The sequence below is a fragment of the Scyliorhinus canicula genome, chromosome 17 (genome assembly GCF_902713615.1).
Source record: "Scyliorhinus canicula chromosome 17, sScyCan1.1, whole genome shotgun sequence".
In the NCBI taxonomy this organism is placed as follows: Eukaryota; Metazoa; Chordata; class Chondrichthyes; order Carcharhiniformes; family Scyliorhinidae; genus Scyliorhinus; species Scyliorhinus canicula.
This window is the reverse complement of record NC_052162.1, coordinates 82,051,763-82,074,613: the sequence shown is the minus strand read 5'-3', so window position 1 is coordinate 82,074,613 and position 22,851 is coordinate 82,051,763. Positions and strand designations below refer to the sequence as shown.

General features: G+C 43.5%; 1 protein-coding gene across 1 annotated transcript in view; it reads left to right on the top strand.

The window, feature by feature from the left end:
* The window catches only part of LOC119952476 (succinate--CoA ligase [ADP-forming] subunit beta, mitochondrial-like), a 175,781-nt gene extending 168,907 nt beyond the window's left edge, over positions 1-6,874 (top strand). The window contains exons 10-11 of the mRNA XM_038776271.1: positions 1,600-1,688; positions 6,683-6,874. Coding sequence (XP_038632199.1) covers positions 1,600-1,688; positions 6,683-6,757 — 164 coding nt within the window. The 3' untranslated portion in view covers positions 6,758-6,874. The remainder of the gene's footprint in view (positions 1-1,599; positions 1,689-6,682) is intronic.
* Positions 6,875-22,851: the final 15,977 nt, after the last annotated feature.

The window sequence follows — 22,851 nt, the reverse complement described above, 5'->3', positions numbered from 1 at the left end:
TCTATAGTTTCCGACTTTTTGCCTCTCTCCCTTTTTGAATAGGGGCGTCACAATAGCCTGTTTCCAATCCATCGGGACTTCCAAAATCCAGGGAATTCTGAAATATCATAACCAATGCATTTCATTTCATTCATTCATTTCATTTCATTTTTTCATTATCGCTGCTGCCACCTCCCTTAATACCCTAGGGTGCAGGCCATCAGGTCCCGGAGACTTATCTGCCTTTAATCCCATTAGTTTATTCAATACTGTCTCCCTAGTGATGGCTATTACAAAAGTTCCTCTGCATTAACTGCAATTTTTGGAAAATTTTTATTGTCCTCTACCGTGAAGACAGAACTAAAAATTGGTTTAGTGCCTCTGCCATCTTTGTGATCCTCACCAGTATCATCCTCTTTATTTGCTTATAGAGGCTTTTGGCATCAGTGTTTACGTTTTCTACTAGTTTCCTTTTTGTTCATCTTAGCTCTTAGTTTATTTTTAGTAGCCTTTTGCTAAACCTTCCAAGTTCTCCCAATCCTCCAATTTACCACCAGCTTTTGCAGTATGGTGCACCCAATTGTTGCCTTTATGTCTTCCTTGGCTTCCTTGTTTAGCCATGGAATGTTTTTCTCCCTTTTACAATTCCTCTTAGGAATACACTTTATTTGAGATGTACTAAATATCTCTTTGAACATCTGCCATTGTTCCTCCACTGTCCTACCCTCAATTATTTGTGCCCAGTCTATTTGGACCAACTCTTTCCTCTGTATAATAACCTCTGCCTAACGCTAAAACTCTAGTTTGGCACTCTGACTTATCTCGCTCAAACTGAATTTGAAATTCCAGATGCTGTGATCACTCCTTCCAAGAGGATCCTTAATGGCAAGACTATTTATCAGCCCTTCTTCCTTACATAATATTAAATCTAAAATAACCTGCTCCCTGGTTGGCTCCATAACATATTGCTTGAGGAAACAATCCCTTGTGCACTATATGAAACCCCCCCCTCGAGGCTACCCTTGTCAATTTGATTAATCCAGTCAATATGCGTATTAAAATCACCCATGATTAACTTTGTGTTCTTCTCACAAGCCCTCATTATTAGTCATTCCTTAACCCAATTCCAAATGTCTTACCAGCTCCAACAAGTAAAGTAAGTCTCACTGGAGTTGTTCAGCTTAAAAGCTATTAAACTTGAACATATAAAGTAGTTTAAAGAAGATTCCTGTTGTATATTTAGGTTGCATCTCCATATGACTACAGGATCTGTGAAATAGAGTTAATGCACCAATCCCCGATTTTTACCTGGATAATTTATAGCTTTCTTTGCTCCTTCTATATTCTATCTATTTGGTGGAAAGCTGATAGTTAGCTGAATTGATTAATACTGTGGTTGTGGCCAAGTCATCAGTGGAACTGGCAATTTACTCATGGGAGTTGTTTGCCACCAATGACCATGTTCTGTGACAATATGATCCTGGGTAGTGGAGAGAAGAGTGGTGAACTACAGTGTATTGGTGCCAATTAACAAATAGTGAATTTTATTTTATGAATTGTATTGATTATTTTATTAAAAGGTTGTTTTTAATCAGCTTTATTGGGTTCTTTGTCATTCAGGCACACGTGTTGATGATGCAAAAGCAATAATTGCTGCGAGCAGTCTGAAGATCCTTGCCTGTGATGATCTAGATGATGCCGCTCGAATGGTAATATTCCTTGCACAAATGCAAAACTTTGAAATTTGGCATTGACTGTAATATGCTGCATAGATCAGCAGGAAAGCTACATGTGTGTGCCCTCCTCCCATCGTGAATTAAACCACTCATACCAGCACACTCAGCCCTTCAGCAGAATCGTGCAAAATCTTGTGGCAAAACTAGGATTCTGCTAACAGGTTAAAGGAGCCAATTTGAACATGGTAAACAGGGAGCCATCACAGATGAAATTCTCCTAAAACGTGAATTAAACAAACACAAACTGAGGCAGTCAGCAAAAAACAATTCAAACAAAAGATTTTTTGGGATTCTGTATAATAATTGTTCCTTCACAATAGTTTTGACTGAAAGCAGAATTGGTTCTTGTTATTTATGAGCTTTCCCCAGACTGCTAAGTCCTCTCAGTGTCACAGTGAGCATTCTGGTAGAAATGTAATTTATTTATGCGTGAAAGTACTTAATCTGTGTCGAGATCGCTTCATCAATTCATTCCTACTTGAATAATTTATTTATACATCTGGACAACTTAATTACTAAATGTTTTTAAAATTATATTACATAGCCCTGCTGCCTCACGGCGCCAAGGTCCCAGGTTCGATCCCGGCTCTGGGTCACTGTCCGTGTGGAGTTTGCACATTCCCCCCGTGTCTGCGTGGGTTTCTCCCCCACAACCCCAAAGATGTGCAGGGTAGGCGGATTGGCCATGCTAAATTGCCCCTTAATTGGAAAAAAATAATTGGGTACTCTAAATTTATTATTTTTTTAAATAAAAAATTATATTTCAGTCCTTAGATTTATTTTCCTCTAATTTTCTAATGGTGCTTCCTCAGTTCGCTGGTCTGTAATAACCAATTTAAATTAAAATGAAACAAACTATTGTGGAGTAGTTGACTCTGGTATTAACTTTTAAAATTAGCAATAAAAGTTATTTGTTGTGTGAGCAAAATCACTACAACCCCGTAACGTCGCTTAATCCGCATAACCCTGGACATTTAGGGGCAATTTAGCTTTGCCAGTCCACCTAACCTGCACATCTTTGGGCTGTGGGAGGAAATCGGAGGAAACCCACGCAGACACAGGGAGACGGTGCAAACTCCACACAATCACCCAAGGCCGGAATTGAACCCGGGCACCTGGTGCTGTGAGGCTGCAGTGCTAACATTTGTGCCACTGTGTCACTAATTTACAGTGCAGAAAGAGCCATTCGGCCCATCGAGTCGGAGTGCTTCTTGATGTGTTGCAGAGCTTGCAACATGATTTAGTAGTTGCATTGATGTACTGTGAAGTTTATTAAATACACACCCTCTGCTCAGAAGATACGTTATTATTATTTTTTTTTTATAAATGTTTTTATTCAGTTTTCATATTTTATATTGAACAAATTACAAATTGTTAGGAGAGGAAAAAAAACAAACACGCAAAAATTAACATACATATTTACAGGTAAGCATCTTCGTAGTAGTAACTGCGCCCCCCCCCCCCCCCCCCCCCCTCAACATGTTTATTTAGTTTGGTTTTGGGCCTTAGCTAGCCATCGAACCCCCGTACCGAACCTGTAGCCCCCCCCCCCCCCCCCCCCCCCCCCCCCCGCTACCTTCCCCCGACTATTCTTCCTCTTGTACATTGACCACAAATAGGTCCCGGAACAGTTGCATGAATGGCTCCCACGATCTGTGGAAGCCGTCGTCCGACCCTCGGATGGCAAATTTGATTTTCTCCATTTGGAGAGATTCCGAGAGGTCGGACAGCCAGTCCGCAGCTCTGGGCGGTGCTGCTGACCGCCAGCCAAACAGGATTCTACGGCGGGCGATCAGGGAGGCAAAGGCAAGGGCGTCCGCCCTCCTCCCCAGGAATAGATCTGGCTGTTCTGAAACCCCGAAGACCGCCACTATCGGGCATGGCTCCACCCTCACTCCCACCACTTTGGACATAACCTCGAAGAAGGCTGTCCAGTACTCCACGAGTCTGGGGCAAGACCAGAACATGTGGGCGTGGTTGGCCGGGCCTCTTTGGCACCGTTCACATCTGTCTTCCACCTCCGGGAAGAACCTACTCATACGGGTTCTTGTTAAGTGGGCTCTATGTACCACTTTTAGTTGCGTCAGGCTGAGCCTTGCGCACGTGGAGGTGGAGTTGACCCTATGCAGTGCTTCGCTCCAGAGTCCCCACCCTATTTCAATCCCCAGGTCGTCCTCCCATTTCGATACGTTATTATTATAAACAGTGCTCACTACTAGTGTTGCAATGATTTTCATTGTTTTGGCTATATTGATGAACCAAAAAAAAACATTTGTACAACCTACTTTTGTGGCAGCAAGTATCTGTTGAAGGTGGGCGGGTTGTACCTGAACAGATTAACAGATCTGTTTTAGCCAGGGGGGAAGCATACAGCAGTGTTTCCTAGGATTTGGTATTAATCCCGGTGCTCTCTTTTGTATATATCAGTGACCTGAATTTAATAAAATGGATTTGCACATGGCTGATTTAAAGCAAAGAATTGTGAAATATATGTTTTGGTAGAAAGAACATGGAGAAGTAATATGAACTAAATGGTACATTTTAAAGGAGGTGTAGGAAGGTAGGTGTGTGTGCACAAACAGGCAGAACAAATTTTCAAACCTTTTCAAAAAAGACATATAGGATCCTTGGCTTTATTATTCAAAGATTAGAGCAAAGAAGCAAGGAAAGTATGCTGAGCAAACACCGGTTAGTTCTCAGTTGGAGTATTGTGTTTAATTCTATGCACCACACATAAGGACAGATCTCAGGGCATTGGAGAGGGTGCAGAAGGGACTTACTAGAATGGTTCCAGGGATGAAGCACTTCAGATATGTGGAAAGACTGGAGAAACTGAGCTGGAAAACAGCAAAGGCTAAGAGAGGATTTTATCAATGCATTCCTAGAGTAAATAAGGAGAAACTGTTTACAGTGCCAGAAGGTTCAGTGAACAGAGGCCACACATTTAAGGAGTTTGAGAAAAAGACCAGAGAGGACATGAAGAAACATTTTTCTACACTGGAGCTGTTGTGATTTGCAATGCAACTGTCTTGATAACATGATGTAAGTAGGTTCCATAGTCATCTCTTAATCGGCAGTCCCTCCAAGTCGAGGATAACTTATGTGCTAAAGCACTGCTGGTTCTCCTGCACTTTCTCCACCCACCATCTGTTCTTTAGGTCACGGATATTTTTCAGGACCCAACTTTCAACCGTCTCAATGTTTCATCAAACCAGTCTTGGTATTTCCTGGTCAAGTGACAAAGAGTCTCCTCACAGCTACTGATTATGGAGGTCTTGAGGACTGACCAGGCGCTATGGACATTCTTCGTCTGGGTCACTGGAAGTCATGAAGTTGGCAGTGAGATGCAAGCTGAATAGGGTTTGAGTGCTTCAGTGTTGATTTACCTGTGGCATTGTTTCTTTTTTTAATATAAATTTACAGTATCCAAATATTTTTAAGGTCAATTTAATGAGGCTAATCCACCTACCCTGCGCATCTTTTTTGCGTTGTGAGGGCGAGATCCACTCAGACACAGGGGGAATGTGCAAACTCCACATGGACGGTGACCTGGGGCCAGGATCGAACCCGGCTCCTCGACACTGTGGCATTTTTTCAGTTACCGTCGCTGCTTTGGGGCTACATTGATGTTGATCTCAGAGCAGATTAGACGGTGGTCCATCCAGTAGTCGCAGCATGCTGTCATAGTGCGGGTGAGCAGCATATGTTGTTATTGGATTTCCCTACCCGTCGCTGCAAATTACAACTCCTCTGTGGTCTCTGTCCTTTCCAACTCTGGTGTTGATGTTACCATGGAGGATCAGCTTGTCACCCGTTGGGGCTCAGGCCAAGGATTGTTCAAGATTGGAGTCAAATTCCCCTTTGAATTCTTTTGTAGCTTCCAATGTTGGGGCATAAATGCTGAGGATTGTAGGGCACTTGTTCTGAGCTAGAGTGAGCTGAAGGGTCATGAGGTGTTAGTTTATCCTTCAAGGGATAAATCTCTGAGACTGCAAATGAGCTTGTTTATAATGGCGACGCCTACCATGTGGAGGTGACCATCATCTTCTTCCCAGAAGAAGGTGTAACAATCACCTTGTTCCTTGAGATGGCCTTCCCTTGCCCGCCAGGTCTTGCTTTGGGTGACAATTTCAAAATGTCTGAGCTTCTGGGCAATGCTGTACTGGTCTGTCTCTGTTGAGGTTGTCCATGAGGGTCCTAAACGTAATTTTAAGGGGTGAAAGATGCTTGTGCGTGAGTTCTTTTAACATGGGGTGGCCCTTCTACACCAACTACCACTCCGACTTGATAGAGGAAGGCATTGGTCCATTGGCAAGGGGATCCAAGACGACTGGAGACCATGATCCTCTGTATGGTTCTAGGACATACAAACACACATGCTCTTACTGTCCTTTCTCCTTTCCATAGAACGTCTCTCCCTCGGATTCATAAAGTGCAGTGGTGGCATCATATGGGTAGCACTAGCCTCTTGCTGTGAATAGCTGCATTACTCCTGTCTCGCTGTGAATGGCTCTGCTGCTCCTTTCTCACTGTTGGTGGCAGATTCTATAGTAACATTCAATATAAGTTTGGATCAATATTTTAAGGATGGGGGGGAAACAAGGCTGTGGGGTAGAGCAGAAAATGAATTTATAACTCTACCATAGAGCCAGCATAAGCACACTGGGCCAAAAGACTACCTTGTGTGATGTGTCATTCTCCGATTCCATTAATTAAGATCATAAGTAATCATTAGCAATGAGATGGTAACAGTAGTTATTTTCTTTTCAATGCAAACAATCAAAGCTTCCAAGAACAGCTGCCAGCATCATTATATTCTGTATCCATAGTTTAAAAAGCAAACCTATCATAAGTTAAAAGAACTCGTCACATTTTCAAACAGCTTTTGTAGAAATCTGTGGTCATTACAATTTATGGAACATATATATTTGGAATCACCTTACTTTTATCTTCTTTTCCCCACGCAGGTTGTAAAACTTTCAGAAATCGTTTCACTGGCCAAAGAAGCTCAAGTCAATGTGAATTTCCAGCTTCCAATCTAATGATGCTTCAACTTGAAAGCAAAAGGCTTTGCAGGAAACAGTTATAAAATAACTATTTATTTTTCATGTGCTTATGTTCCTTGAAATGATGACTAAATAAAAGTAATGTGGTTAGCTGCTTGGAGTTTTTTATTACCTTGTTCTTAGGAAAACAAAAAAACATTAATCGGCACAACACTGCTCATTACAGTCCTACCATGGCTGTATTAAATATTTATCTGCTCTGTTCAGTAGTATGAAAAATTCAAAGCACCTGCATAATCTTCACCAATTGGCCCTTTTTATTTTGTTCATGCAGCTGTGATTCATGTGGTCAGTAAAATAACCAGATTTTGAACAATCTCCGCCATTGACTTCTGATGTACTTGAGGCTAGTGTTGTGGGCCAAGGTTTAGAGAACCCCAAAGTGTATCATGGAGTTTACCTGACCCACAGCTTTTACTCGATTGTGGCATGGGGAGCACACGGCCCACTCTACAGGTGTGGTACAGCAGAAATGGAAAAGTATTTTTTAAAGCAAAACAATGTTTATTCCATGAACTCAAATTAACCTTTTTAAAACATACACTGAACATCTTAGCAACCATTAATTCAAATACAACCCCCAAAGACTAAGTAATCCTTTAAGCTTTCCTTTTAACATCCATACAACTTAAAAACAAAACCTTTAACAGAATCACATCAGGTTAAAGTCACTACTGAAAACATTTATAATTCTGAATTCACCAAATGATCAAGAGATAGTTTTTTCATGGCAAAGAGAACAGCAGTACAGCTGCTTTGTCTGGCTTCAGCTCCAACACTGAAAACGAAACCAAAAAGACACAGACACACCCAAGCTTTTCTCAAAGTGAAACTAAAAAGCTGAGCTTCGGAGCTCAACTCCACCCACGCTCTGACATCACTGCAGTAACATGAGCAGCCAAACATTTCTTAAAGCGACATTCTCATGACACCAGCAATTAACCTGAGCTAAATTGGAACGCTTGCATTAAAATAATGAATAGCAGAACGAGTTGAGAATGCTTTACATGTTTTATTTGCAAAATCTCCCAACAATAATTTGTAGATTTTAACTCCTGCACACGATGGCAGTGCAAGGACCCACACGCCGCACTCTAGTTCTGCTTGGGCAAGCACGGTTTCTGCGCAGCAAAAATGTTTGATTTCTGGGTGCTTTTTGACTCTGATTTTGCTTTTGTGGAAAATACTGGGGAATGGGGTATTTTGGTGATTGTTGCTTGCCACAAGTTTACACTAGACCAAACAATGCATGTACCACTTCATCTTAAGATTGTAATATCAGCATTTTTAATAAATTGCTTCATCCTATCAGTGAATAGTGTTTCCAACCTCAATGACACAGTACTAATTACCTTTTGAGTTAGTAAGCATAATTAAACAAAATGCATTCTTTCCATGTGACCCTCATTGTTTTTGCTTTCGTTTGTATTTGTTTTTTTAAAAATGAGCTTCAGCCCTTAAGATACTCGTCATCAGGAACAAGACACGCCACAAACCTGATTGTCATAGGGGAATTGAAATGAAATAAAATGAAAATCGCTTATTGTCACGAGTAGGCTTCAATGAAGTTACCGTGAAAAGCCCATAGTCGCCACATTCGGACGCCTGTTCGGGGAGGCTGGTACGGGAATTGAACCGTGCTGCTGGCCTGCTTTAAAAGCCAGCGATTTAGCCCAGTGTGCTAAACCAGCCCCTGGAGAATGACCTCCCTGAATTGGTTTGGATCCGGGGTCAATTGGAGCTTCCAAGATCAATAATGAAAATTCCATTATCACATGAATCAAGATTCAAATCGAAAAGAAAAGAGATTTGGTATATAAATCACAAGTTGCCATTTTCTTTCAAGCAGCCAATATAGATTGACACTAAAATAAGCAAAATGCTGGATGCCGGAATCTTAATTAAACAGAGGATGCTGGAAAAACCAAGCAGGTTTGGCAGAATCTATCGGGAAAGAAGACAGAGTTAACATTTTGAGTCTGCTTGACTCTTCATCATGACTAAAGTGGGAGAATGATTTTTTTTTTTTAAGTTTTGAGGCTTTAAAAGTTTTTTTAGAGTTCCCAATTCATTTTTTCCAATTAAGTGGCAATTTAGTGTGGCCAATCCACTTACACTGCACATCTCTGGGTGTGGGGGCGAAACCCACCTAAACATTGGGAGAATGTGCAAACTACACACGGACAGTGATCCAGAGCCGGGATCGAACCTGGGACCTCAACGCCGTGAAGCAGCAGTGCTGACCTTCCGCAGAGGGTTTTTCACATTTCATTGAAAACTTCACATGGCAAGAATGGACCAAAACAGTATTCACAAAAAATTACATACAGTGTGGTTCAAGCAGCCAGTCTTGCAAGCAACCAGTCCCTTGCTGTTATCTTCTTCTCCACCTGTCCCATGTTCTTGGGTGCATTTGTGTGTGTCCTGGTGCTCTTCCCCCACCTTCCAAAATTTGTCCTGTATCTCCCCCACCTTCCCCTCACTTTGGTTGCTGGTCTTGAAACACGTTCTTTTCCCTTGCCTTGTCTTGTACAGAGGTAACCGTTCCTCCTCCAGTGTCAGCCATACATGGCCGCACAGCTCCCCCCTCTCAGTTTGTCCATGTTCAGTCGTATCTATAGTAGTAAATGTCCTGGTATCTGGAGGTACAACGTTTTGTTGCGGAGGAACCTGTATGTACTTTAGGTTGTTCCCTCTCAGGAGTTGGAATTTCTCTGTGAGTTCCCCCAGGGTCGCTACGCTGCTGTCCGTGTACATGCCCCTAACCATCAGTGTCCCCTCGTTCTGTCTCCGCCTTTGGAAGGAGGCATTCATTGTTGCGGGAGTGAAGCTGTGATTGTTGGAGATGGGGGGCCATGGTGGACATTTTGGTTAGTCCGAAGTGCTGTCTCATTTGATTCCCTGTTCGGAGCATGGCTACTACTACTGGGCTTTTTGAGTATCGGCCGGGGGGATTGAAGTGTGATTGGCCAGCTCTGGTAATCGAGCCACTGGCAATTGCACTCAGAGTGGCGAAAGGATGGAGCATTATCTAAAGGGGAGACAGAGCATTGAGTCTCACTCTATGCAGATGGCCTGCTGCTCTACATCTCGAACATGCTAGCTAGAATGGAAGGAATAAAGAAACTCCTGAAGGAGTTCGGAGCCTTCTTAGGTTACAAACTTAACCTGAGCAAGAGCAAAATCTTCTCTATGAACCCGCAGAGGGAAGGGTTAGTGTTGGGGAGACTGTGTTCAAATTTGCCCAGATCAAAATTCCGCTACCTGGGCATCCAAATAGCCCACGACTGGACAAAGTTTGGGTTTGGGCTAGGATTGATCTCTTGGGTGAAGCTACTGTCCAGCGCTCCCATTATGAGGTAATGGATAAACACCACCAGTTCTGGATACTTCCAGCTACACAGAGGCATCCTCATTCCTCTGTGTAGCTGAAGTATCCAGAACTTGTGGAAATGTGAAACCTCCCCATTCTGGTTGCTGGTTACATACCTGTCAATGGCTTGTGGTATCCGTTTGCAGAATTCCTTATCGGTGAGGAGGGCCATGTCCACCCTCCATGGAGGGCGTTGAGCCCGGATGATCTCCAACCTCACATCTACATAGCGTGGAACATGGTTGGAGATTACTATTGCGGAGTACTCAGCTCCCACTATCCCTGGAAGCACCGCTTTCCTTACTACACAGATGTTGATCCTAGTATGGACCCTGTGGGCCTGGGAGAAGGACAACGCCTTCTCCCTTGGGTGCGTGAACCTCCAGGAGTCCCCATCTGCTCCATTAAGGCGTTCAACTCTCTCACCATGCTTGATAGTTTCCCTGCTTTTGGGCTGGATCTGATCGTCCATGGGTCCAATACCCCACCCCCACCCCCCGCCCATAATAAGCGGGTGGGTGTTTATGTCGGGGATTTCTGCCATGTTCTCTTCATGAATTCCGCATCATCCCAGTTAGGATCATACATGTTTACGTAGGCTGCTGGTTCCCCTTCCAGGATACCGCTAACCATGACATACCGTCCTCCTGGGTCTGAAATCGTCTTTATCACTGTGAGAGTTCTCTTATTGAGCAGTATGGCCACTCTCCTAGCCTTTGTCCCATAGCACGATTGGTAAGTTTGTCTGACCCAGCTCCTTCTTACCCTAAATTGGTCCTTCTGCCTCAGTTGCATCTCTTGGAAGAAGATTGCATCAGTTTTCAGATGGGCGAAGACTCTGGATCTTTTCAATGGGCCGTTAAGTCCCCCGATGTTCCTGGTGACTATCCTGGTGAGGGGTTTCTGTTCACCCCCACCCCGTGGGGTCAACCACACTTACCTTGTGGATGCGCCCCTGCACTGTGGGGATTCCCTTTGGAGCCATCCAAGATGTCCGTTGCCGCCATACTCACCATGTGGCTGTGGCCCCGCACTCCAGGGTTTCCTTTTCTCCAGAGGCCATCCAACATATGGCTATTGCTGCATATTTACCATGTGGATGTGCCCCTGCACTCCAGGGTTTCCCTTTGTTTGGGAGCCATCCAAGATGGCCGTTCTTGGTGCTCTTTATTCTGCTGAGGCCATGTGCGACCTGCCATAACCAGTGTTCGGGAGCGGGCCTCTTCCGGGATTTACCCGGCTCACCATGCCTCTTGAGATTCCCATTAGATCTCGCGAGATGCCGTGATTGGGATCCTGCCCACAATGGGTGGGGTCCAGATCTGGCTAATCTGCATATTAAAGTGCTGCAGTAAGGCCCTGAGCAGAGTTACCCAAGGTGTTGGAGCGGTTAGTATTCGTCTCCACAAACGGGGACCAGGCGTACCGGACCATGGGGTCTCCCAGGGGATCGTTGAGCTCTGGGCAGGGTGGTAAAACTGTCATAGTGGGGTCTTTGCGCTGCCAGCGCCAGGAAACACCCAGCTAAATGTGCTCGACATGGGACTCTGTTTCATTTCCATTGGATCATGCCCTATATTACTGCATCTGAAATGCTTCACAAAAACCTTAAATAATACCACCGTTTATCCCCAAGTTTTTTTTTAAATTTAGAGTACGTAATTCATTTTTTCCAATTAAGGGGCAATTTAGCGTGGCCAATCCACCTAGTCTGCACATTTTTGTGTTGTGGGGGCGAAACCCACCCAAACACAGGGAGAATGTGCAAACTCCACACAATGACCCAGAGCCGGGATCGAACTTGGGACCTCGGCGCTCTGAGGCCGCCGTGTTAACCCGCTGCGCCACCGTGTTGCCCCCTGTTTATCCCCAATTTGAGAAATGAAGTGATAAGAATGGGAGGCCAAGTCATCCTTTCCCCAATATTGATTTTTCATCCTTCTTGTGCAGCTAATGTATCTGATTCAAAGAGCATGTTCTTCTAGATCCTTCCCTGGACCTGGCAGTTAAAGCAGGAAAATAAATCATGCGATTTTAGTGTTCTACCAAGAGTAAGTTTGAGTAAGTGTGAGGCTTAATTTTACATCAAAGTTTAGAAATCACATCTCATAATAAATTACCAAGAGTTCGTATTGCTGCATGATGGAAATCAATAGATTTTTGTTGGGTAAAGTTATCAGAGAATAAGGAACTATGGGAGTTAAATGAGATAGAGGTACAAATTAGTCGTGATCTAGTTGAATGCTAGCTGGCTCAAGGCGCTGATTGATCTAGAATGAATCCTGGCAGATCTCACTCCAATTCGTTGAAACAAATTAAATGCTGCAGCACTAGCTCAAAAACCATGCACAGAAATTAAAAGGGACTTCAATATCCCTGGGAATATGGGAAGTAAATAACCAGAGCTTGCTTATTCTTCGATAACGGAGGCAAAAAAAAGTCAAAATAGCAGGCTCCTTTTGTGGGGTTGATTGTTGGAATATCCAATAATATTTCAAAAACTTAAAGTATTCATACTTTATTTTATTTTTTTAAAAAGATTTTTAAAATTCCAATTAAAGGGCAATTTTAGTGTCGCCAATCCACCTAGAACATAGAACATAGAACAGTACAGCACAGAACAGGCCCTTCGGCCCTCGATGTTGTGCCGAGCAATGATCACCCTACTCAAACCCACGTATCCACCCTATACGCGTAACCCAACAACCCCCCCCTTAACATTACTTTTTAGGACACTACGGGCAATTTAGCATGGACAATCCACCTAACCCACACATCTTTGGACTGTGGGAGGAAACTGGAGCACCCGGGGGAAACCCACGCACACACGGGAGGACGTGCAGACTCCGCACAGACAGTGACCCAGCCGGGAATCGAACCTGGGACCCTGGAGCTGTGAAGCATATGCTAACCACCATGCTACCGTGCTGCCCCTACCCTGCGCTTCTTCGGGTTGTGGGGGTGAGACCCACGCAGACACGGGGAGAATGTGCAAACTCCACACGGACGGTGACCTGAGGCCAAGATCGAAACCGGGTCCTTGACGTCAGGAGGCAGCAGTGCTTGCCACTGTGCCATCTCGGACAAGTGGATTTTAGTGCCAGGAAGCACAATTAGGAGGGAGTCTCTAGCGTCATAACCCACCCCACTACCCCCACTATTGCTTTACAAAATCCGAAATGGTTGACAGTAAATTTCTTTGATGGAGCAGCACTGACTATGCAGGTTTCCGAGAGTGGTGATATATCCTGGATGTGGGATAATCCTTTTTTGCCTGGTGGGGTCATTTATTTATTTTTTTCAAATCTCATTAAACTCTTTCTGAGTCACTGAATATTAAACAATTGTGATGCCATTGATGCAAAACTGAAAATGCCAGTTTATTCTTGTGTCGTCTGGAACTGCAGTTTGTCTTAAACTTCAATGCTGATTGTGTGCCTGTGATGGAATTGACGTTTTTTCATTGCCTCAATGACACTTTTTTTTTTAATGAAAATAATTTCAAAAGCCTCTCAAGTGTCAAGCTGCCCTTTTCATTGTTACAGAACAGAGCAGAATTTTGAATATTGAAGATCATTTCACTTCAAGGTTTACAGATGGCCAATGTAGCCAAATGAGAAATTGCTTCTAATTAATCATTATTTTGCAATTTGAAGGAGTATTTCAAATTAAGTGTACATCTACTCATTGAACAAATCCTAATGAGCGCACATCAAATTGTGTGTCAGGAGAAATTTGTAGCTTCGCGCATAGAATTTGAAGATTTTATTGCAGTGTTTTGAAGGGTAGCATTAAAAGCAATTTGAACTTTATGAACTTTGGCAGATTTAAAGTTGCTGGCCATGTGCACATATTCAGATTTACATAACTAGATAGCTTCTCCTGAGAACACCCTCTGTATTCGTCCAGAAGCCCAATCAACTCTTCTGATATGTTTCCCTTGTGTTTAAAAATTATTTGGCCGATTTAAACATACAACCAAGTTTTCAGGTTTTGCATGCTTTGCACTGTGCAGAGTAAATGTATGTTATCAAGGTATTGAGTGGGGGGTGGCATGATGGCGCAGGTGTTAGCATTGCTGCCTCACAGCGACAAGGCCCCGGGTTCAATCCCGGCCCAGGGTCACTGTCCGTGTAGCGTTTGCACATTCTCCCCGTGTACGTGTGGCTTTCACCCCCACAACCGAAAAAGATGTGCAAGGTAGGTGGATTGGCCATGCTAAATTACCCCTTAATTAGAATTTTTTTTAAAGCAAAGTATTTAGTGTGCGGCCAGATTGATGAGTTCAAGGTGAAATAGATCGAGTTTACTGTGTTATTCAATGAGATCATGACTGATCTGATATGGTAATTCTCAACCCCACTTTCCCGCCTTATCCCAATAACCCTTCATTTCCTTATTGATTAAAAATAAGGCAGTATTGCTTAAGTTGGTTCCTGCAAAATAAACAAAATAGGCATCAGGGATGATGGATTGCAGAATTTATGTCTTGTAAAATTACATATCTTGCGATAACATTGGGTTTTAGTCACAGTTGTCTTTTGTGCTTTTTTAATATCTTCATTCAGACCCAACATCTACATATTATCATTTTAGCTTGGTCTCTCAAAAGCCTGGATGGGACTGAATGGGGAAGATTTTCTGTCCCAGTCAGGTAGTGAGAGGATCCATGTTGCTGGGGGCAGACCCATATCTCCTCGTTCATGAGTAGCGATTGTCAGCATCAATTTACCCATGCCACCACAATTGTCTTCACAGTACTTCAAAAACAACAGTAATGATGGGAGTGGAAACTCAAGTTGTTTCTCTACAATATTGCAGTGTGTGTTTGAATGTGTTGGAGTACAAACAGAAATGAATTTGAATAGATACCGTATATAAATAATGTTTTAAGTAAATCTAGTCTAACAAATTGGAGAGATGGTAGGAAGGCTTCACCGCCCCCCGACCCCCTTATCCAACTGACTGCAACAAAATGTGTTTTAAAGAAGTATTTTGTTCCCTTGAGCGGCGTGACTCCCGTGAACCGACAAGACAAGTTTTCTCGTAAGCATTTATTCTTCAATTTTTAAATCTTCTTAGAATTATAGAATTTACAGTGCAGAAGGAGGCCATTCGGCCCATCGAGTCTGCACCGGCTCTTGGAAAGAGCACCCTACCCAAGGTCCACACTTCCACCCTATCCCCATAACCCAGTAACCCCACCCAACACTAAGGGCAATTTTGGACACTAAGGGCAATTTAGCATGGCCAATCCACCTAACCGGCACATCTTTGGACTGTGGGAGGAAACCGGAGCACCCGGAGGAAACCCACGCACACACGGGGAGAATGTGCAGACTCTGCACAGACAGTGACCCAAGCCGGGAATCTAACCTGGGACCCTGGAGCTGTGAAGCAATTGTGCTATCCACAATGCTACCGTGCTGCCAAAAATCTTGTTTCTGAACACCCAAATGTTTTTGCAACAGCACACGCAAAGAAAAGATAATTATAAAAGAGAGCATACACTTGCGACTTTTTAAAAGTCTATAGTGTCTTGAGTCTTTCAAGATGGAAGCTGGAAACTTTCCAGGCATGATGATGCATTTGGTTCACTGTGGAAATGGAAGTTGGAAATTTCTGATGAGGAATGCATGGTGACTTACTAGTTGCAACAGCAGATTTCTGGTTTAGCTCCAGTTGAGGTGCAGGTGAGCCCTTGTTTTTTTATCACTTTATCAGAGTTACAAAGCCAGAGCTCTGAGTGTGGACAGGGGCAAACCTCTAATCCAGCTCCTTGCCTGCTCCAAAACCTAATTCAAATTGAATCCAATTGAATCGGATCCAGGCAATACACCTGACCTCAAAGATCTGCCTTGTCTTTTTTAATTGGTAAGTAATTGGCCACTTGCCTGTCTGTTTAGATTGCAGGCACAGGGTTCTTCCTTTGCTGGGTGGGATCTGGTTCCTCTGTGATCATCTTGTCTTCTAGACTGACTGACAACCCTGAGGATTTTCTCAAAAATATGTGTTGATAAATATTTCATATCACAAGCTGATTTCTGTAAGGTTGATGTATTATTGATGTTCCCACTATCCACACAAATGGTCCCTGATGATGTGAGCATTGACACACACACAATAGGTTTCGAACCTTGGCCACTTGGAGCTCCTTGTGATAAAATAGATTCCCTCACACCCAGTTTGTGGAATACCATTCTTCAGCCACGATATCTGTGAGGTCATGGTGCATCAGTGCCTGTAGGTATTTGGACAATAGTAGCTGTTAAATCCACAGGACAGCGCTGTTGCATCTTTAATTTTGTCTGGAATGTTCCAAAGGCTGTTTACTTATTAATGTCATGACCAGACAAAGCCATCTTCTAGCCTTGGGCAGTTTCATGTATATTTGGCAGACATGAATGGTGAATAGGTCACCTGAACCCCCCCCCCCCCCCCCCCCCCCAACTCCATCTTGTTACAAAATCAATTGTCCTTTCTTAATTCTATTTTTAAAAGTGTCACTTTTTCTCCATGGAGTCACAGATATGACTGTGTGGGTATGACACTACTGTGCTCAATGTGTTGTTTTTCATGTCTTAATAAAGCTCGTAGTCTCAAAGTTGGAGAAGATGCTTTATTGTGAATTTGTTCTGTCTTCAGAGCTTAACTTACGGCTACCTCAAATGCTGCCTTCCTGTCCTGCTACCAGTTCTGCCTTCCGTGAAGTGTGTCCCCACTTCCTGTCCCTGTGTATTTATAGCTCTCCCGTGCTCCCTCTAGTGCTTGCTCAGTTGTATTGCATCTACTCAGACCTACAATCACCACATCTCCCCTTTTTTCTTTACATATTTTCTGTACATCGTTAAAGAAAATTGTACAAAACAGTTACTTATGATATGTATATCTATACAAGTGATGGTGCTATTGCATATTTTACAAAGCCAATTTATATTTATGAGTCCAATCTTAATAAAAACATTTATGAGTCCAAACTTGATGAATTTGTTCACTGAGTTTTTTCTTTTGTTGTTGTTGAAGTGGTGATATTGATATTGCAACTCCGTTGTGAATGTTGTCGGTGTTCTTGTTATTTTAAGTAACCAATACATCATCCCATGGTGTTTGCATGGTCGAACCACTGATGTTGACTGACATGGACTTTTTTCTGTGCTTGTGGTATCGATTTAGTATGTCATCTGCCTTGAGAGCTGGTGTGCTTGCTTGTTCTGGAGCAGATGTGAGTTTGTGCGATTCATTGTCATCCCATGGCATGTTTGTAGTCTTGTCATTGCTTTGCAGTGTGCTGTGGCATTGTCCTTCATGTGCAGAGTTGTACCATTTTGTACAAGTCGTTGTTTCATTGCTGTTGTTTCTGTCGTTCCTGTCTTTGTTGTTTTCATTGCCGTTCTTGTTGCTGTTTTTGTCGTTTCTGTCTTTGTTGTTGTCGCTATCTTTGTTATGCTTCTTGTTGGTTTTGTTGTTCTTCTTGTAGTTTTTGTCATTGTGCTTGTAGTTTTTGTTGGTGCTGTTGTTGTTCTTGTTTCTGCAGTGCTTCTTGCGATTTTTGTTCTTATCGTGCTTCATGTTGCTTTTGTTCTTGCTGTTGTTGTTCTCGCTTCTGCTGTGCTTCTTGTGGCTTTTGTTTTTCTTGTTATGCTCAATGAGTGTCCCGTGTGGATAATTTGAGTCATTGCCACAGTTATTGGTGCGAGTGTCCTTTGTGGAATCTGTTACATTGAACGTTTCGTCTCGAGAATGGTGAGAATGATCTGATGTTGCATTGATGCTGGTGACATCAGTCATTTGTGGTGGATTTGATTCATCGTCTTTGCTTTCTTGGTGCTCCTCTTATGGAGTCAAATTCTTCACGATTTCATTTGACGCAGTCTCTCTGGACTCTTGGTGCTCCTCTGCCGGAGTCAAAATCTTCATGATTTCAATTGACGTGGTCTCTCTGGACTCTTGGCGCTCCTCTTCTGGAGTCAAAATCTTCATGGTTTCTGTTGATGTGGTCTCACTGGACTCTTGGTGCTCCTCTTCTGGAGTCAAAATCTGGATGGTTTCTATTGGCGTGGTCTCTCGGGACTCTTGGGTGGCCCTACTCTGTGTTTCTGTACAGACAAGCTGAGAACTGTCAGTCTCGCTGTGATCCTGTACCTCCTGTATGTCGAGTGTGATCACCTTGCCACTGTTTTCGCATGCAGTGGGTAGATGTACATTGTCTTCTTCTTGATTATTTGAGCTTAGTAGACTTTCATAGTCTGCTTGCGGTTGATCAGATACGGCGGGTTGACCTTCATGGTCTTGTTCATGCATGGTGTTCGCCAGGGAGTGTTTGCTTGCTTCCCTTTTGGAGTCTTTCATCACTCTCACTGTGGAGCCTGTCATCGCTCTCTCTGTGGAGTCTTTCTGTGCTCTCTGTGTGGCATCATCTTCGTCTTGGTTATTGCTGTCATCCAATGTATCGACGATCTGCCATGGCACCATGGTGTTGGATTCATCTACCACGAGTAAATTCGTGTTGAGCTTTGCGACCGTGTCGCTGATGCTGTGATCAGCATATCCAAATAACTCAGCCATGTCTGAGCAGTATTCTTCGAAAACCAAATCATCTTTTTTTGCTTCGGATTTGGTATCATTGTCGTCATCATTTTTTGTATATCCAAATAACTCAGCCATGTCTGAGTAGTATTTTTCGAAAAACAAATCATCTTTTTTTGTTTCGGATTTCTTTTAGTTCTCTTCACTTTGGGTGGTGCAGACTGCTTTTTCCAGGGTGTTGTGAGAGTTATTTTCAACTGCTGGTTTAAGTTCAGTCGTTTTTCTGTGTTCTGAGGCAAAAAAATTTGGTTTTACAGCTTTAAGTATTTTGTTTTCAATTTTCGGGCATTTCCCTTTTAAGTAGGCGTGGTCCGGATGATCAGACGTCATGACGCTCATGACGTCATGCGTAGGAACCAATTGCGCATGCGCACATCGGCCTTCCTTTACTGTGCGGTTTTGTGTCCACTGCGCATGCGCAGCTTGCGCATGCGCATAACGATCCGCGACCAAAACGTTTTGAGACTGCGCATGCGCATAACGATCAGCAACAAGAACTTTTTAAAACTGCGCATGCGCGGCTTGCGCATGCGCAGAACGCAAAATGGGTGATTGTAACTGCACATGTGAGGCTTCTGTTTCCTGCGCATGCACAGACGCAGATTTTAGTTCTGAAAATTGTAAGTTATCTTTTCCGTTCGATCTGTACTGGATTTCAGCGTTTTGGCTTTGTGAAAAATTCAAGTTATTTCTTCTTTTTGATCTGTACTTTTCACTCGCGATTTCTTGACTGAACTCTTTCTGTTCTTTTAGTGATTGTTTGAGTTTTGCATCACTCAGTCCCTGTGCAGTTTGGCCCCTGAGCATACCGTGCTGTTCAAATTCCTTACAGTACTCTTCAGATTTTTTTAGTATTATTTGTAAGTTGTTGCTGTCTTCATATTTTGAGTATTTAAATCCATTATATACTTTCCTAGCCTCATGTCCTGCGATGAGCATTGCTATTTTAATTTAGTCTGAGGCTGCTGCTAATCATTAGCTATGATATAAAAATCGAACATTTGTTTAAATATTTTCCAGACATTTCTTACATTGCCGGTCGTGTCCAGCTGAGGTGGGGTTCCAAGCCACATCCTCGAATAAGCGATGTCTTCCCAAGTTGAATGTCCAGTAGGAGTTTTTCTTGCCATTTTGGTCTTTCTGCATCTGCAGCTGAGTTGTCTTGTAGTAAGCGTCTGAAGCCATTCCTGGTACCATGTGTTGTTCCTCGTGTCTTAATAAAGCTCGTAGTCTCAAAGTTGGAGAAGATGCTTTATTGTGAATTTGTTCTGTCTTCAGAACTTAACGTACGTCTACCTCAAATGCTGCCTGCCTGTCGTGTGTCCTGCTCCTAGTTCTGCCTTCCGTGAAGTGTGTCCTCACTTCCTGTCCCTGTGTATTTATAGCTCTCCCATGCTCCCTCTAGTGCTTGCTCAGTTGTATTGCATCTACTCAGATCTACAATCACCACACTCAAGAGAGAGTGAGACAAGGCATCTGTCCTCAATCTAAATCAAGTTTTCTTTCGACAAAAAATATATATTTTTTTGATTTGTTTTGATTGTGAAACCAAAACTTCTATTTCGCATCACCTGTTATGCCTGTAGAAAGGGCCTGCTCAGCTATGAGAAATGCTTAATTGGATTGTTATTATAAAACTGCTTACTTGGGAGCGGCACTGTGGGATACCTGCTACAAGAGGAATATAAGGAACAGGAATAGTCCAATCAGCCCACTGAGGCTGTTCTGCATTCAATAAGAGATCATGGCTTATCTGCGACTTATCTCCATTTGCCTGTCTCTGTGCCATATTCCTTCATATCTTTGATTAACAAAAACCTATCAATCTCAGTTTTAAAATTGACAGTTCATCCAGCATCAATGGCTACATAAGGAAGCATGCAAACCTTTGCCATTCTTTATGTGTAGAATATTTCTTTATTTCACGCCTCAAAGGCTTAGCTTAAATTTTTGAGCTATGTCCCTTAGTCCTAGACTCTATAACCCCAGGAAATAGTTCATCTTCTCCTGTCCCCTCCATATCTTCAAAATCTTGATCAAGTAACTGCTAAATTCCAGGGACTATCTTCAAAGCTTTATCTGTGCACATGTCCTATTGTGCAGCATACCCATTCCCTGTTCCTCTGTTACACTCATAGAACATAGAACAGTACAGCACAGAACAGGCCCTTCGGCCCTCGATGTTGTGCCGAGCAATGATCACCCTACTCAACCCCACGTATCCACCCTATACCCGTAACCCAACAACCCCCCCCCTTAACCTTACTTTTAAGGACACTACGGGCAATTTAGCATGGCCAATCCACCTAACCCGCACATCTTTGGACTGTGGGAGGAAACCGGAGCACCCGGAGGAAACCCACGCACACACGGGGAGGACGTGCAGACTCCGCACAGACAGTGACCCAGCCGGGAACCGAACCTGGGACCCTGGAGCTGTGAAGCATTTATGCTAACCACCTGCTTTTATCAGGCCGTTTCCATTTCAAATCTCCTAATTTCATTTTCCTTACAAGTCCTCCATTATTTTATGCCCCAGGTCGGTGGCGCTATTGCTAAACCATGCTAAATGATCCACACCATGGTGATGTTGCTGGACTGGTAATCTGGAGGGTCAAGTAAATGCTCTGGGGACACGGGTTTAAATCCTGGCATGGCAACTTTCAAGATACGGACTTCAGTAAATGTGGACTTTTTGAAATTAACTTTAGAACATGGCCAAAATGCTGCCCAAGATGATGCCTGAGGGTCAAGTGACTTGTGGTTTCCAGACAGACAAAGGTTTGACTTTTTCTTTGAACAGTTCTCAAATGTAAATGACTGTGGATGGCAGTCTCAATGAGAAGCCACTTTGAAGTTACATCTCCTATTTACTGGCTATTTATCCAAACTGAAGTGCAGACTTCATGGGCCTGATTTTCATCCTCAAGGCTGGTAGCGGGAGTCAAGGAAATTCCAGGATTGGCTCACCTGCATCAGGCAAAAGTGCCTGCAAGGACTGGATTTTCATTTTTAAAGGGCTCCTGAGTTATCCAGATATGATAAGAATGCAGCCCCGTGCCTCCAGGTTTGCCACTTAAAAAAGAGAGCTATGCAGAAACCAGTTCATCATAAGCAGGTGTGAATAACCTTTCCATGTCCCTGTAGCAATGGCTTCAAACTGCCACGTCATTCAGGGGGAGAATAGAAGTTTTGATATAACCAAATCTTATTATCCCAAGAACCATGCAGAAACCAGTCAGTTTGAACACCGGCAGGAGGAGAAGGACCCTCCTCCAGCCAAGAGACAGAACCCTGTCGAACACTCAGTCAACTCGGGCAGTGTGACGGGCACTAATTCATTTTAACCTGCAAAGATTCGCCTCTACCGCAATCCAAACATAACCCAGAGACATCCAACTTCCATTCATCTCCAAGGAACCATGGGAGAGAACCCATAAAGGCCTTCTTAAAGAATCAAGCTGTATGTGATTTGCTTCGAGTGTTCTGTGAATAATATAGCTGCATGCTCCATTCTCTGGCATCCATCTTTAGGTGTGTCTGTTTGTGTGCATGAAGGGGTGAGTGCTTCTTGTTGCATTAACTTTTTGGGATCTTGTTTGAATAAACATGGTGCAATTTCCAAGTGTCAATTTGGGCACGGTGTTTCTCGATCGCCGCCTTGGTGAGACCATGGCCCGTAATTAATGGCAGTGCCGGAAATGAGCCCCCACACGCTTCTCGCCATTATTGGCTGTCTTGCCATCTGATCTGCCAGACTCAGGCCTCAGATTCTCACCGCTGACAAGGGGGAGCTGCTTTTAAACGCTCCCTCACCACTCACTCCCAGCTAACACAGAAGCATGGCAGCGCGCAGACCTGCTCCTCAATTTGGTGATGCCGACCTGGCCAGGCTTCTTGACGATGTAAGGACATCCTGTTCCCCCAAGGGAGTTGAAGGACCAGCAGCAGGGTCACGAAAACCGCCGGGGAGGCAGTGGTGGCGGCTGTCAGTGCGGGCAGCAATACCCGCGTCCAGTGTAGGAAGAAGACCAATAACCTCCACTGAGCTGTAAGGGTAAGTTACCACCTCTCGCCTCGCATCAGATCTGCTTGTCCCCCTCAAAACCCC